Here is a 16,357-nt window from a genome sequence, read left to right as displayed (position 1 = left end):
ACTTCTCTTAAGAAGGCTTTGGTTTTGCCTCATGTTGTAGTACCAAACCATCACTACAGAGGCCGCTGTCACACTTCCTCTTCACTTGAGCTGCGTTAATCGAGCGAGCGGAGGATGACCTCTAGCCTTTTGTTTACGTTTACGTGGAAGGAGAGCTGGTCGTGCTTCCGGGTTTTATTTCTGAAGCTATCATATCGGTTTTAAAGAGATGGCCACGGTACCAGCCCAGTCTCTCAGGGTCTCAGAAATCAAAGATCCCACCGTTTTATTTGAACGATACGGCACCGATGAGATTCGTGCAATCGAGAGGAAAGTGCGGGGGGAGATCGAGCAGAAGAAGGAAGAACTTCGACAGATGGTCGGTGAACGTTACCGGGATCTGATCGATGCTGCTGACACGATCGGTGAGATGAGACAGTGCTCGGAAAGTGTGGTTGAGTCCATTCAGGACATGTACCGGTACTGCCACAAACTGAAACAGACGAAACACACTCCTCCGCCCAGCGGCAAAGCTGAAGTAAGATCTTTTTTGTACAAAATCATCTCATCAAAAGTTTTTAACCAAATTCCAAAATGCTTAATGTTCACAACCAAAGTGTATGGTGTGATGTGAAGGTGAATTGGAGAGTATCTGTCATCTTACTGCCATCACAATGATACACGTGTTTGTGCCCATAGCAGGGTCAGAAACAGTCCCAGGAGAAATTTTACACTATGGCATCGCAGATAAAACTACTTCTGGAAGTCCCAGAGCGGATATGGAGCTCTATGGAGTCATCGCAGTACCTGCAAGCGACACAGCTCTACCTGCTGTGTTGTCACCTTCACAACCAGTTACACTTGGAAGGCAGAGGTCATCATTACAGTCCCGTTCTCTCTCGCTTCCCCATACTTGTGCGCCAGGTCGCAGCTGCTGGTCACTTCAGGTCTGTTATAGAATTGCATGGCTGGATGCTGTTGAACAGTTTTCGGTTTGGTTTTGCGCATCGTAAAAGCTTGCTGTCTTTATTTGTAGGTCTACAATCTTATTGGAGAGTAAGTCTGTGCTGCGTGGCAGGGCAGTGTCTGATCAGGCCATTGCAGAAGCGCTGGTCTCCACCATGCTCTTGGAGGACAGCTCTCCTCGCCAAGCACTCGCTGATTTCCTGCTGGCTAGGAAAGCGTCCATTCAGCACCTGCTCAATCAGCCCCAGCATGGTGTGTTCCTGAGTCATAAGCTAAACTTAAAGGAGTAGTTCACCTTCAGAATGAAAATGCTGTCCTCTTTTACTCACCCTCATGTCATTCAAAACCTGTATAGGACTCTGTCTTCTGCAGAACACAAAAGAAGATATTTTGAGAAATGTCTCTGTAGTTTTGTGTCCAAATAGTGGAAGTCAATGGGGTCCAGTGTTGTTTGGTTACCAACATTCTTCAAAATATCTTCTTTTGTGTTCTGCATTTGAAAGAAAGTCATACAGGTTTGGTATGCCATGGGGTGAGTAAATAATGGAATGTTCATTTTGAGTGGACTGTCCCTTTTGGTTCCCATTCTCAATAGTAATGGATTGTTTTCCAGATATACAGATATAAGTCTGTTCTTCTCGTAGGTGCTGGTGTTAAAGCACAAGTTTGTTCTTTGGTGGAGCTGCTGGTCACCACACTGTACCAAGCTTATGCCGTGTTCTATGTGCCTCCCGATGGCCAAGTGTCTGACACTGGATTAGGCTGTGGCCTGCTTTTTACCACCTTGGAGAATGTAACCTCTAACACCACTGGTAAGTTATCACATTTTTGTTCATGCATTCATGTGTATCTCTAGCATTGTGTTTCATTTTTGGATTTTCTGTCATCCAGGAAAAGAAAAGAAAGTTTTAGACAAGGACATGAGTACAGGAAGCTGGTTTAAATACCTCCCTCCTTCAGTGATGAACTTCCAGCCCGTCCTTCGGACACTAGCACAGCCAATACAGAGAGAGCAGCTCAGAGACACGCTGCAGCAGTGGATTGATACGTATGTCCTATTTTTAACACCGTTGTGTGATAAACAAACAACATTTTCATTTGATCAATTTCTTATTTTTTGTGATAGCTGTAAGGAGGACATCCGCAGCGGGGTTAGCAGCCTGCTGGTCTACGTGAAGAGTCTGAAGGGTCTGGCTGCTATTCGTGATGCAGTGTGGGAACTTCTCAGCAGTGAATCCATCAGCCAGCACTGGAGCACAGTGTGTCAGAGCCTCCTGGAGCGACCGCTGACCCTGTGGGATGATCTTTTGCAGCAGTTGTTTTTGCAGAGACTTCAGGTGCTTATTACTGGATCAACTAGTTAAACCAGTCTAGTGGGTTTATATCTCGATATAAACAATGCATCATTACTCTCTGCCTAGGCAATCACTCAGGAGGGCACAGAGGGCATCTCCAGCACCTCCAGACAGCTTTTGTCTTCAGCGCTGCGGGATCTGCACGGCCAGGTGTTGGCTGGAAGTTTCAGCCGGGGGGTGCAGTATGAGAGCGATGTTGCGGCTTTCCTGTGGTCCGAGTCCCAAGGCGACCTGCTTAGCGACGCAGCATGGGTGAGCGTATCCCAGCGAAGCCCGCAGCAAAAGAGCGGCCTGTCCATGAAGACCCAGGCCCTCACCCCCTTTGTCCAAACCTTCTGCTCCACCCTGGACTCCAAACTCAAAGCAAAACTAGAAGATCTGCAGCACTACTTACCCTCTGAAAATAACAACAAGGAGTCATCGGAGACCGTCCCGGTGCAGTCCACCCCTCCCATCAACCGTTTTATGGATGCTGGGGCAGTGGAGGACGTCCTCAGAGATCACTGCCTGGCCTGCGTGAGAGACATCTTGGCCAGTGTGCGCTCTGAGTTGGGTAATGCCAAGGCTAAGGCCACCGGCCCTAGCCAGTTAAGTTCTGTACTTTTCATGGCCAGACTGTGTCAATCAATGTGCGAGCTGTGCCCTAGTCTACAACAGTGCATTCTGGGAAAACAAGGGGGTGTGGATTTTGTGAGTAGGGGCACCCCACGACAAGGCAAGAAATTGGGCAAAGGAAGCACAGCCAGGGTAGCGGAGGTCAGTCCGGCTCAGGCTAAGTGGACCTACCTGAAGGAGGAACTTCTATCATGCAGCATGGAGGCATACGGTATCTGGAGCTCTGCACTCATTAAGGTAACATCATTGAGATTTCTTTTTTGAGCTCCTGTCAGAGGTGGGACATGTGGGAAATATGCAAAAAGCTATTGTGGATCAGTGAATAATTTGAAGTGCAGTACAAAATAAATGCATTTCAGGCACTTGTTGGCAGCTTTGCGGCAACCCTTCACGCAGGAACTGCTGGCTCCATCCTGGGTACTGCAACAAACTGGGAGGAGCTTGAAATACAAGAAGAGTCAGAGTCGGGAAACAGTGTAATGTCTAAAATACGCCTTCCTGTGCAGGTAACTGTAACGATATCACAAGCTTTCATAATTTAATAAATACATTAAGGCCACTGTGTCCACTGTAGCACTTTTTTTACAGACCAGTTTGTTTTTACTTCTTTAGGAATCACCAGCAAGAAATAGCAAAAAAAATGAGCATGACTATTCACAAATAATGTGAAAAATTAATATATAAAAATGTTTTTTTTACTTTTTTTGTCTAGTTAAATAAGTAAAGTTGAAATAAACTCAAATTTGTATCACTATTTATATTCACACCTATAAGCTCAATTGAATTCAAACATGGTATTTTATATATTGTGGTTTGTTACTGTATATTATCATACTGTATATTGCTGTTAATTGATAAGTAGGTAAACAGTGGTACATCCATACATGTCATAAATTATTTAAGAGCTTTCTGGAAGTGTTTTCAGCAGCATAAAAACGCTTTGGTGTACTCACAACCTAAGAAATGTAATCTGGGCAAAAGTGTTTGTTTATTTCACAATTTAGAATTGAATATGAGTAAATGATTTTGTCTTTATTTCTTCTCTCCGCAGCCATCATGGTATATTCAGTTTTTACTCTTCCATCTGTGCCTTGAGATCAATAGGGTCGGAGGTCACGCATTACCAAAGGTTACTCTGGTGGACATCTTGCGGGGATGTTTAGATCAGGTTGTGAGCGAGTATGAGAAACTCACTCAGGAGACACAGAGCAAGGTGAGATGATAAATGAAATTGCTCATGTAGCTCAACTTTCCAGCTCTTCATTCACAATTAGATTTTGCTTTAAAGGAGTAGTTCACTTTCAAAATACATTTTCATGATCATTTACTCACCCTCATGTCATCCAAGATGTTTATGTATTTGTTTCTTTAGTTGAAAAGAAATTAAGGTTTTTGATGAAAGCATTTCAGGATTTTTCTCCATAAAGTGGACTTCAATGGACTCCAAACGGTTGAAGGTCAAAATTACAGTTTCAGTGCGGCTTCAAAGGGCTTTAAACGATGAAGGACGATGAATAAGGGTCTTATCTAGCGAAACGATCGGTACGTATTACGTGAAGTCATGAACGCGCATCGCAGAACAGAGCAAGGCAAGCATTTGTGTTTATAAAGCATATACATGTATTTTATCTTTTGAAAATGACCGATCGTTTCGCTAGATAAGACCCTTATTCATCGTCTTTCATCGTTTGAAGCCGCACTGAAACTGTAATTTTGACCTTCAACCGTTTGGAGTCCATTGAAGTCCACTTTATGGAGAAAAATCCTGGAATGTTTTCATCAAAAACCTTAATTTCTTTTCGACTAAAGAAACAAATACATAAACATCTTGGATGACATGAGGGTGAGTAAATTATCATGAAAATTTATTTTGAAAGTGAACTACTCCTTTAAGGAAACAATCGGTTTTACATGTTTTTCCCTCCCTTTTTGTCTTTTTTTTGTCTAGGATGGAGGCCTCCCCATGACTCAGAACCGATCTTTGCAGTTGCTATTTGACCTACGTTATGTCAGTGTCACTTTATGTAGCCGCCTCGACGAGGGCAGGAGTTCACACTCGCAGCAAGATCCAAGGTAACCAGTTTACAGTCTTTCGTTTCTGTAACTGTAATTGTTTTCCTCACTCTTGTAAGTTGCACAATGGTCAGATTTATCAGTATGATGCATCCAGATAAAGCAACAACTGAAGTGCATAAAGGTAGCCACATACTTGTTTGATTTATGGATTGAAAATGCGCATTCTTATTACAACAAACAATAACAGATACCTGACTGGTAGACGGACATCTTATACTGCTTTTTCATTCTTGTTTATTAAAGGATCCAGCAGGTCTGCGATGCCCTGGAAAGTCACATTGATCCATTTGACTTGGATGTTTTTACCCCACATCTGAACAGCAACCTAAACCGACTCTCACAAAGAACCTCTGTAAGCATGTTTGTTTGTTTTATTGATTGTCATCCTTTGTGTGTTTAAACGGAGATGTAAGCATTCACATGTTGATACAATGACATGTTATTTCTAGGTTCTTCTGGGGTTGTTGACTGGCACGGAGAAGCAGTTCATTTCTAGGACCAACAATATCAACTCTCAGGAACAATACAACATTCTTCCCTTGGCTAGCAGCCAGATCCGGTGAGTGTAAAGTTCTTATCATACTTTTTTGCCTTTTAGTCACTGTAAGACTTTTATAGCTAGTTAACTTCAAGGTATGTGATTCACTAATTGCTAGCTTTGTTCAGAACATATACTAATCTAATTCTCTCCTCAAGGTTTGGCTTGCTGCCGTTGAGTATGACAAACTCACGGAAGGCCAAATCATCCACACATGGAGCAGACATCACTAGACCGCTGGTAAGTTATTTGGTGTGTACACAACTTGAACATCTCTACTGGTATGTTTAAAAGAAACGTAAACCACTGTGCTGTCATGTTTATGGAAGGGAATCAGATGGTATTTTTCATTTCTTGTATTATAATGGCTTTGCAAATGAGTAATGTTTTTACTAATGCTCCCAGTTTTACGTGGCGGAGACCTAGCAGAAGAGCTACTGGATCTCAGGGTGACGGGTGATCTTGTGTTGTGTGGTGCTCATGCAGTTTTTTTTTTTTGTAGTGAGCTTGTAGTGCGTTGACTGAACTTGACTGCATCAGCTGATAGGCTTTGGGAATGTTTTCTGTCAAATATCAGCTTTTAAATGCAAATAATATTTTAAATAGTTAGCTGTATTTGAGCATGAACGCATATGTATTAAAATCAAATGAACAAGATGACCGTAACAAGTTTCTGATAAAGGCACTGGCATCTTTGTGGTGACCGTCTTGGGCTCTTTTTGTGTAAGCAACAATTCACAGCTGCGTGCAACCTATCTGATGTGGTATTACAACATAATGAGACTGCAAATTAATGTCTAAGCCTATTTGTTTGCTCTTCTTTTAGGTGGCTCCTTCCTCAGCCTCTGCTCCAGAGGACAGCTTCCGCCCTGGAAATCTGTTCAGGCAGTTAGCCAATCAAGAGGAGGAATCTGCAGCCCCCTCTCTCTTTAAATTAGGCTGGCTTTCTGGCATGGCCAAATAAACTTTGTTGTAATATTAATATTTTTTAAATGCATGGAAAACTCTCTAATGTAATATAAAAGACTTTTTGAAATGTAAAACTGGTGTGTTGTATTGCATATTCCCCATCAAATCTTTTTGATTTGATGTATAACTAAACTGCAGTTCAAAACTGTATAAAGGGAACGTTTAGATAAGAATTACACTTGTACGTATAAAGCACATTAAGTTTTATTTTGTGTCATGATTGATGATTAAAGTTTTGTTATTGGTTCAATGAATGTTTTCAGGTAATACTACATAATATGCAATCATAAGATAGAAAGTTCATACAACTAAGAGTGTTGTCCGATAAGTTTTCCCTGTTTAGTTTGGGCTGGAGTCAAGCCAACATCCTCTAGAACATGATCTTCCAGCTCTCTATGCCACCTTGCTTTGGGGGTGTGCTGATTTAAAATTTTCATCCTTCTATGACTAAATGTGTGCATCAGCAGGGGGAACACATCTTGACAGCTGTGAATGTTGCTTTCAGAAAAGGTTCCCCCTGTGTTTCATAGGATTGAATGTTTATACATTTCTCAATTATACACTGATGCCATACCCCTAAAGGGAGAACCACAAGAAGTTTCAGCCTTATAGCACAACATTTCTCAAAGCAGAAGAACATATTCTGACAACTAAGAATGTTGCTGTTAGACAAGATTCCCCATTAACCCCTGGGTCTTTTGGATGTGGCCAACATAAACTTGTTGAAGCCATTGTAAATTTAAATAAAGTTATTGCAGGGGAACGGTATCTGACAACTGAGAATCTTACTGTCAGATATTATTCACCTATGTGTTCCATAAGATAAAAAAGTCATGTGTGTCTCACATTAACACTGCTGACTTTGAACAAGACAAGCAGACTGTTCTCAGTTTCAAGCTAAATTCTCTAATTTTTTCAAAGAAAGCAGAACATATATTGACAACAGAGAACGTTGGTGTCAGATGAGGCTCACCGTGATCAATGCAGGAAAACAAGGGAAAGCAGGAAGAAATCATACTAATGACCTGCTCATTACAAACCCAATGCACTAAACCACTGGTCCTTTTGGATGGGGCCAGCTTAAACCTGAAGCCCTTCAGCCGAGATTTGGCTGTCAGATACCGTTCCCCCGTGTTCCATGAAATAGAACATTTATACTAGTCATGTACTTACTTTTAACCCCTAGTTGATTTTAACCCGACAAGAAGTAGGTTCTCAGAGATTCAGCCTTAGATCACTCGAGAATGTATTCTGACAACTAAAAATGTTGTTGTCCTATAAGGTTCCCCTTGGTTCAATGACAAAAAGAAGGAGGGGGGCAGGACTCAAACCAACATCCTGTTCCTTACAAACCCAAAGCACTAACCACTACACCACTGGACCTATTGGGTTGGGCCTGCTTAAACGTGAAGCCCTTCAAGGCTATATTTCATCAGTTACAGCTGGTGAGTATCTGACTGAGATTTTGTTGTCAGATACAGATAAAAACATTCATTCTTGTCCCATATTAACACTGCTGACTTTTAACACCCCAACAAGTAGGTTAACAGAATTTAAGCTTATCCTGACAACTAAGAATGTTGCTGTCAGAGAAGGTTCCCCTGTATTTAATGAGGAAAAAAGGAAAGCTGGGTCTCAATCCAACGACCAGCTGCTTTTAAAGCCATTGCACAAACTACTGGACCACCAGGCCGTGAGACAGGAGCACAAGTGAATGTGGATCCTTTGAGGCTATATGTTTCCTGTCAGAGAAGAGGGAATGGTATCTGACGGCTGAGAAAGTTTCTGTCAGATACCGTTCCCCCTCCGTTTCAATAGATAGAAAGTACATAGTTGTCCCATAGTATCACTGCTGACTTTTAAAACCACAACAAGTAGGTTCTCAGAATTCAAGCCTGATATCAGTAAATTTTCAATGCAGGAGAACCTATCCTGACAACTAAGAATGTTGCTCTCAGATAAGGTTCCCCTGCATAGAATGAGAGAAAAAGGAAGCTTTAATCCCATTGCACTAACCACTGAGCCACCAGGCCTTCAGATACAAACACAATTAAATTTTGGATCCTTTGAAGGCTATATGTTTCTGGTCAGAGAAGGGGGAACGGTATCTGACGGCTGAGAAACTTACTGTCAGATACCGTTGTTACAGATAGAAAGTTCATACTTGTCCCACATTAACACTGCTGTATCATTACATTTTCCATCAACGCAGGAGAGCCTATCCTGACAACTAAGAATGTTGCTGTCAGATAAGGTTCCCCTGTTTTGAATGAGAAAAAAGAATGCTGGGCCTTAATCCAACAACATGCTGCTTTTTTATTGTTACCATGGCATACTATATTGTCATACTACATTACTACATACTACGTTGCCTATTATTTTCATCGTATTTGTGGATAGATATTTTCTGCTTGAAAATATTCAATTTGCCATAATTTTTTGTTTTGATTTAATTAATATATTGTAGCTTGGCAAAATACATTTAGAAAAAGCTGGCAGTATTGTGATTTAATCAACATACAAAACAAATGTCATGATGCCTTTTTATTTTTACTGTAGAAGAGATGCAATTCTTTAAGAACGAGAAATGATTCATACTACTGCACACATAGAAAACATATTCACACTATAAATGGATAAGTGCTAGATGAAGATTACATGAAAGTAATGAGTTGTGTGTCAAATGGTATGAACAGAATCAATGGAAACCAATGTGATCTGAAAAAGCAAATTTTTGACATCACATTCATCCATATCTAATCATTATTTAGACATTTTATTGACAAATTCAATGAAAATATATAATTTATATGTAGGAATACTGATTACAGGAACTGCTGAACTATTTGCCAGTTAGATCAGTTACACGCATCATATTTACATTATCAATTCAGTGCCCTAACCTTGAACACCCAAGAATAATTAAACATTTGTATTGATATACTTTTAACAGTCAGACACTGACTTGCTATAAAGCATTTCCTTCCCTGACCTACGGCCTTCAACCTTCTATTTGCGATCTAGTTTGCTGGTCATCTCTTTCAGCTTTTTAAGGTCCACAGGTCCAGCCGCGGCTGCTGCCTTTGCTTTCTCTTCCTGTTCCTGTTGCCAGGTGATGATAGGGTGAATGCTGGGCCTACGGTTCCTGGAGTTCTGCTGTAGTTGAGCATCACTGAGAGGTGGATAAGATGTGTTTTTGTTACTTATCATTCTTTTTTACAACTCGTGTTTGATGACAAATGTTTTATATTTATATATTTAACATAACATAATTATTCAAAGTGACTTAAAATAAGAAATAATTTAACATTTTGTCTTATTGTTGTCCAAACAAATAGGTGAGGTTTTCATACAACCTCAAAACAACAAAACCCTTTAAATTTACCCCCTATGACGGGACAGAATTGTTGATCAACACACACACACAGAAAAAACACTGACTTACGTAAAATTGTGTGGTGTTGGTGAAATGGCCTTTTTCTGAACATCCTTGTAAACTGGCGACTTTAAATAGCGATAAAATGTATCCTAAATGAGAAAATATAACATATAGCATTGTAATAAAAAAGAAACATGTTGGAGTGTTTGAATTAGTGAGTATACTGTATATAGATCGCAAACAATCAGAATTGTGTATTTTGGTGGCTTTGGTGACGTTTAACCTTTTTCATCAGCATGAAGATGTGGTTCTGGGCAGCATCCAGCACATAGCGATGAGGATGTTCTAATCCTTTCACTGTAAGACCCATGGTCCTGCCATCAATGTTGATCCAGCGCGGTGCTCCTGGGACCAAAAAAGTTCTGCAAAACAAAAGTATATACTGTATAATGAAAAAACAATTATTTTATGCCAGTTGTTGAAATGTAACTTCCCCTTAACAATAATCCGCTTCTCACTTAAAAATGCTCTCAGCCTTCTCTGACATAGAAGATGCAGCATCCCATTTCATCTCTTCAGCAGCTTCCCAGAAAGCCAAATTCTCCCCTAAAGAGAAAAAGAGGAAATTAGAAGCATTCAATAAGCAGTGTTGCTGTTTTTCAAATAACAGTAAATATTAAAACTGTAGTTGTTCACAAACCACTGAATTCCTTTTTTAGGAAGACCTTGAAGTCTGTACGGCCCCGTGGGTCATTGAGCAACTCAAAGAAACTGAAGGACCAGCGCTCAACTCTCATCTTTGTTGGAACGTCAACACTGTGAAAAATATTATGACAGACCCACCTTACATTAGATGGACTTTTAATTTCTTTCATAATTTACTGTGTACATAATGTGAAATACATGTGTGCAATAAACCCCTTGTGTACATAAATTGCAATTCTCTGACTTTATACCTAAGCAGAGCATGTAAATGTACAAAATAAATACAATGTGTCAATGTCTAATGTAAGTATAAAATATTTAAAGACATATAACAAACTTGGTCCAATATGATGAAGTAACAGAAAGTACAGCATCAACATGCTCAATTCAGCTCTCAGGAAGCTCTTACTTTGACACGTTTAGCTCCCAGTACATGTCATCATCAGTTTGCCAGGGGTTGCTAGGGAGGCAGGGGACGAGGAACGGGTCGTGTTCCTTGTATGTTGTCATGTACTTGACAAAGCTAAATGAAAATTTTTTTTGAATAAAAGCCAATAAGATATCATATAAGTGTCACACTAGTTTTTTCAGGTTTTCATGTTTGGACTTACGCTCCAAGAGACACTGAGGACTTGACCTTTGACCTCATAACGGCTTGCTGTGTGTAGATGATCTAAAATATAGGATCAGAACCAACCACTGTTAAGCAAAATAAAAAAAAACAGCCAGTTCTCAAATGTTTGTGCAGATCTTATGCCACTTACGATTCTTCTGTAGTACTCGCAGGTTTTTTTCTGAAAATGTCAAAAACAGCATCCTGTTACAACCTCACAAGCCATGATACAATGTTGCTGAAATTATACCACAACACTCTACCTGCAATCCTGCCAAACACAAACAAACACAAGCATCTACACAAAGCCACAGTCCTAATGTAATGATGTAAGAAATTATATAATGACTGTGGCACACAATGTTTTCTCTATACATGCATATTTTTGTTTTGTGTGTTATTCAAGGCTTCAATGCATAGTGTGTGGTCTTGAAGAAATCTTGAAAACCGAAGACATATTAGAAGTACACATCTGTACGGACAGGAGAGAGAGAAAAAAAGAATATTATTATTGGATTACATCACATTGTCATGCCTGATTGTGATATATTTGTCATTAATATAGTGGCATCAGACAAAAACAATCTATTTAAATGTCTGTACAGTTCAGATACATAAACTGCAATATACAGAGACCCCTAGCTATTTTACAGGGTTAAAGCAATTAAAATATATATTTGAAGTGATGTCTGGGTCTTTCAAGACAGTGCTCTCCAATGCAGACCTATTGTACATCTTCAGTTAAAAAAAATTATATAATAGTTAACAGATGTACTGTATAGTCATGTATTTTTACTTTTACTCAAGTACAAGTTTGAAGTATTTGTACTTTATGAGACTGTTTTTACTTTGGAAAAAAATACTGCACTAGCTTATAAAGTGTATATCGTTAACTATACTCCACTTCATTTTATAAATACATTTTTCCAAACTCTCATAAATTAGAGATTTACAAGTCGCTCTGGATGGAAAAGAGTGTGAGTACATGTCAGGGGATCTCCTCTGAAGATCAGCAGTATCCTCTTATACAGCAAAGAAGATTGTGAGAGAATCTACATAGCCATCCCAGGACTGAGACAGACACACACTGCTAATTGGCTCTATAGTTAGAGCTTTATGACCCACAATGCATTTAGCAGGCCTGTCAAACGTCCTGTCAGTTCTTATGAATGCACAGGTACCTCCCACACTAACATGTGACTTGCTTTAATATAGTCATCAAGTGACATCATGCTTTAGTGATTCCATGCTAAATGTTGTACAATATCACATATTGACGGATCATATGGAAACTTACCAATTACCTCCTCTGTATTAGGGTCAATATGACGGTCCATGCCATAATCCATGGCGCTGTGAGTCTGTGGCTGTTGGGTAAAAGACATCAGTAAATCAATAAACAATTGATCACGCATGATTTTCTAACTGCACAGCATGCTATTGATTTTATCCCGGGTGTCTTACATCTACATTTACACTTAGTCATTAAGCAGACGCTTTTATCCAAAGCGACTTACAGAAAGTTCAGGGAGCAATAAGCGATATGTCATACAGGAGCAATAATACAATAGCTGCTAATACAAAGTTACTAGTTTCTACTAGTCTTCAAAGCATTGTCAATTAGATACAGCAGGCAGAGGACAGAGTTTCATTGGACCAACACCTAGGTCCTAGAGCATCTATATGGAGCAGACCTAATGCTGGCAGCTTTTGTCAGCTGTTACCGGAGGTCTGTGGACTATCCAGTAGGCTCTCTCCTGACAGTCAAACACCACTCTGTCTGGTTTCTTACGTTCCTTCCCAGCACTTGAAAGGCAGAACACAAAAAAAATCCATGTATTTTCATCTTCACTATTAAAACTTCAATGTACTTCAGTATGATTAGGAATGGAATGGATTTAATGAACCACATTACATTACAAATATAGATTAAGGATATCGTAAAGAATGAAACAGTAACCAAATAATTTCGTTTTATGGGACAGAAGTGAACAGTATGTAGACTCACCGGTACTGCTCTTTAGCTTGCATTACGATAAAATCCCATTTGTGGTTCATCCATTTGTGGAGTTTGCTGTATTCCTCCTGTTTAAGTACACGTCGACATTTTTCAGTTTAATGAGATTCTAAAGTAATAACTAAAAGTGAACAGTAACACAAGAAATCACATAAAACGTCTTGGCGTACCTGTTCATATACATCAAGTATTCCTTTTTTGCGGATGTTCCTTTTTGCCAGATAGATAGCTGTAAAAAAAGTAGATGCATATAAACGTAATCCTCTGACCAGATTTATGTTAGCTCCGGACTTAATACACTGTGCAACTCATTATCATTTTTTTACTTTCCTTTATTTTTATTTGTAAGATTTATTTTTTCAGTGTGTGAATATGCAGAGAAATACACACCATAGTCCGTGTCCTCAGCCCTCCATTTCTGCACAGGCCAAAAATATGGGGTCTATATAGAAAAAGAGGTCACCAGATTAATATCTACCCCTTTATAATAACATTTAAAAAAACAGGTTATCCTAACACAGTTACCTGAAAGCGGTACAAACTGCCATCTGGTTTAAGCACAAGCTTTCTGTGGTCCTGGAGAGGGTAGATGTACCCATATGCCACTAACATTGTGCCAAATGCTTGAGCCTCTGGTACAGAGAATTAAGCCATTGTGGAGGGAAAAGAATGTTAAGCAAATTTTAGCTGTCAATCAGTTTTTCAAATATGACATTTTCACAGTTACCTTCATTGGTTATCTTCATATGGTTGACAATCCAAGCAAGGATGTCCTGACCTGTCAGACAAGTCGGAATTTTAATTTAACCTCTAAAAATAGCAATTAAAGATATGTAGGGAACAAATTATCAAAATGCTTAGCAGAAAAATAATAAATAGATAAACATTTGAGAAAATAAATATTAGTATTTAAGTCTATGGCCTAATACTAAAACCTGTTGAAATACTAACATTTTTTTTTTCCTTTTAATTGTACAGCTATTGTTTTAGAGAGGACAAGAAGCTAAGTGGGAGAGAGAAGGAGGTGGGTTCGGGAAAGGACCACGAGACGGGAATCGAACCCGCATCGGGCGCAACCGTAATCGGGCTATCGGCTCCGACCAAATACTAACATTTTTAGAAGAATTGTAATGCATTTTGCACGTAAAATAGTACTATAATAGTATAATAGTTTTCTAGCCACTCACAACCTGGCAACTTTATTTGACTTAATGTTACAATGTTTATATTCAAGCTTGCACATTTTCACCATGCAATTTTTCCATTATGGTTTACTTTACAACTATTCTGATATTTATAGACTATAGCGTTTATATTCCGTACTTGTATATAATGTTAATTCCTGTCAATATACTGTATGTTTTTTTATAATGCACACAGGCTGACACATGTGCAGCTTTGTTGTGCTTGCACAATGACAATAAACTTTTAGGTATGTATACTGCTTCATAAATAGTTAATTATGTTTGAAAAGTTAAAGTCTATATGAAAGAGTCCTGTACTTGCTATATTTGTCACTTACTAGATTTGTCAACAATCCTCACAGAGGATTTGGAATCTAGCAAAGATCTCATCCAATTGAATGCTGCTGTATATAGCCAGTGCCATCAGATTATGGTCAGCAGCAGCACAAAACTTCTCTCTGTATATAAACCTACAAGGCATGTCATTTGTGCTAAACAAATTTTCTCAATCCTGGTTCTGGAGGACCCCTAACACTACACATTACACTTCTAATTTGAATTAATCAGCACAAACTCACCGGCCATGACATGAGGAATTGTTGTAATATTTAGCTTCTGTTCTGATCTTTCCACTCCATTTGTCGGGTGCTGCATCTGAACCACTATGGCCTCCACCTAGTAACAAGTTATGAAACAGCATATTGGTTTACAGAAGGACCGTAAACCCAATCAGGTTTATTTTGTTGTGCTTGATATTATATCTAGCTAAAAGATACAATACATTATTCTGGGAAAAGGACATATCATAGGTACATTCGACCCAGCTACTGATGTTAATTTCCCAAGCAAAATTTCTTTGGTAAATTTTTCAGCTTTTAAGAAAAAACAGTCCTGAAATGTAAGAATTGAACATGTTTTATCTCAATTTTGATGATTAAATAAGCAGTTAGGACTTAAGGACTGCATGAGTACACCAACAAATAAAACATAGCCCTAAATGTGACCACGACCCGAAATGAGTTTCGCATCCCTGGGACTACATGGCATCATGTATGGCCTTTGAACTATATTGAGAGTCAAACATGAAGCTCTAGGCCAAGCTGTCAGATGTGGCGTGATGCCAGCCTAATTGGCTTTGATGTCAGAAAGCTCTTGTAGAAGAGGGAATCTCAATGAACATGTCTCCTAGAAGCTGACTAAACAGAACACCAGAGAAAATGCAGTCACAGGTTTTGATATTGTTTATTATTGTAAAGTCACTTAATGTATGGATTTCTATTAAAACTTGTTCAAAGAAGTGATTACAATCTGAGTAAGGAAATAAAAGCAGAAAGAGAAGTCAAATATAAAATCTTGAATAGCTAGATACGTGTCAAATCATGGATAGTTTCAATAAACATACCATCACATATAATATCAATACAATATTTTCTAACTATGCCTTCAGAAGAAACTTACCTTTTTGAGGCAGGCCATCCGTGGCCGATAATGTTGACCATGGTCTCGGTCTGATCTTATTGTCATTGTGCAGTCCGCAAAAATAATTTCAATAGCAGGAAACAAACCCTCTACTCAAGAGCCTTCGTCAGAATATGAGGTTTAACTTTTATTACACTGGATTAACAGTGCCGCACGTCACGCACAAGTGTCGGAGCAAACAAAAGAGCGTGTCAGCGCACCAATCACAGCGCAGCTCAATTCCTGTAGCCAGTCATCCCTCAGCGAAAACATCCCACTGCTTCGGTACACCGACAGGCGGCGTCATAGACACGCGGTAATTCTGTGATTTATTTAGGGGCTATTCTTTTAATTTTACGTGCGCTATTTTCAACAATTGTTTTTTGCTGAAATGGCCTGGCAGAGTTTGCCCATTTACCGTCATTTTTTAAAACGGAAAGCTTCACAATATTTTGCCATATATTATATTGTTATGAGTTAAAAGCACGTGTAGATCATCACAC

At 39.2% G+C, this 16,357-nt stretch overlaps 2 protein-coding genes across 5 annotated transcripts; one reads left to right on the top strand and one right to left on the bottom strand.

The window, feature by feature from the left end:
• The first annotated feature begins 76 nt into the window (after nucleotides 1–76).
• On the top strand, nucleotides 77–6,764 carry cog1 (component of oligomeric golgi complex 1). Of its 2 annotated transcripts, none has more exons than XM_057345391.1 (14): nucleotides 77–517; nucleotides 682–926; nucleotides 1,016–1,197; nucleotides 1,590–1,757; nucleotides 1,837–1,993; nucleotides 2,072–2,282; nucleotides 2,367–3,152; nucleotides 3,275–3,421; nucleotides 3,967–4,128; nucleotides 4,864–4,988; nucleotides 5,235–5,343; nucleotides 5,441–5,550; nucleotides 5,688–5,769; nucleotides 6,356–6,764. In XM_057345391.1, exons 1-14 carry the CDS (start codon nucleotides 209–211, stop codon nucleotides 6,491–6,493), a joined length of 2,931 nt encoding a protein of 976 aa, XP_057201374.1. In that variant the 5' UTR covers nucleotides 77–208; the 3' UTR covers nucleotides 6,494–6,764. The 2 variants fall into 2 exon arrangements, with proteins under 2 accessions (XP_057201374.1, XP_057201373.1); XM_057345390.1 differs by having other exon boundaries at nucleotides 78–517; nucleotides 679–926.
• Nucleotides 6,765–8,778: 2,014 nt separating this feature from the next.
• On the bottom strand, nucleotides 8,779–16,357 carry rgs9a (regulator of G protein signaling 9a). Of its 3 annotated transcripts, XM_057345692.1 has the most exons (17): nucleotides 15,855–16,357; nucleotides 14,975–15,071; nucleotides 13,940–13,990; nucleotides 13,738–13,844; nucleotides 13,603–13,654; nucleotides 13,383–13,441; nucleotides 13,204–13,280; nucleotides 12,920–13,001; nucleotides 12,500–12,562; nucleotides 11,347–11,376; nucleotides 11,194–11,255; nucleotides 10,992–11,105; nucleotides 10,578–10,693; nucleotides 10,396–10,483; nucleotides 10,161–10,299; nucleotides 9,944–10,026; nucleotides 8,780–9,670 (listed from the first exon to the last, which is right to left on the bottom strand). In XM_057345692.1, exons 1-17 carry the CDS (start codon nucleotides 15,918–15,920, stop codon nucleotides 9,508–9,510), a joined length of 1,449 nt encoding a protein of 482 aa, XP_057201675.1. In that variant the 5' UTR covers nucleotides 15,921–16,357; the 3' UTR covers nucleotides 8,780–9,507. The 3 variants fall into 3 exon arrangements, 2 of the variants coding, with proteins under 2 accessions (XP_057201676.1, XP_057201675.1); XM_057345693.1 differs by lacking the exon at nucleotides 10,992–11,105 and having other exon boundaries at nucleotides 8,779–9,670; XR_008963821.1 differs by lacking the exon at nucleotides 8,780–9,670 and having other exon boundaries at nucleotides 10,161–10,319.

This window comes from Triplophysa rosa, linkage group LG11 (genome assembly GCF_024868665.1).
Source record: "Triplophysa rosa linkage group LG11, Trosa_1v2, whole genome shotgun sequence".
Lineage (NCBI taxonomy): Eukaryota > Metazoa > Chordata > Actinopteri > Cypriniformes > Nemacheilidae > Triplophysa > Triplophysa rosa.
The sequence above is the reverse complement of the archived record's forward strand: the minus strand, read 5'-3'. Positions and strand labels throughout refer to the sequence as shown.

Bases quoted from the DNA above. Each gene is read 5' to 3' on its own strand.
- cog1 (XM_057345390.1), top strand. From the start codon at position 209: ATGGCCACGGTACCAGCCCAGTCTCTCAGGGTCTCAGAAATCAAAGAT. The intron at 1,198-1,589 runs GTGTGTTCCTGA...TTCTTCTCGTAG, and splicing joins GCTCAATCAGCCCCAGCATG to GTGCTGGTGTTAAAGCACAA. The intron at 3,422-3,966 runs GTAACTGTAACG...TTCTCTCCGCAG, and splicing joins AAATACGCCTTCCTGTGCAG to CCATCATGGTATATTCAGTT.
- rgs9a (XM_057345692.1), bottom strand. From the start codon at position 15,920: ATGACAATAAGATCAGACCGAGACCATGGTCAACATTATCGGCCACGG. The intron at 13,281-13,382 runs GTACGCCAAGAC...GTACTTAAACAG, and splicing joins TACTTGATGTATATGAACAG to GAGGAATACAGCAAACTCCA. The intron at 9,671-9,943 runs GTAAGTCAGTGT...TCCACCTCTCAG, and splicing joins CCAACACCACACAATTTTAC to TGATGCTCAACTACAGCAGA.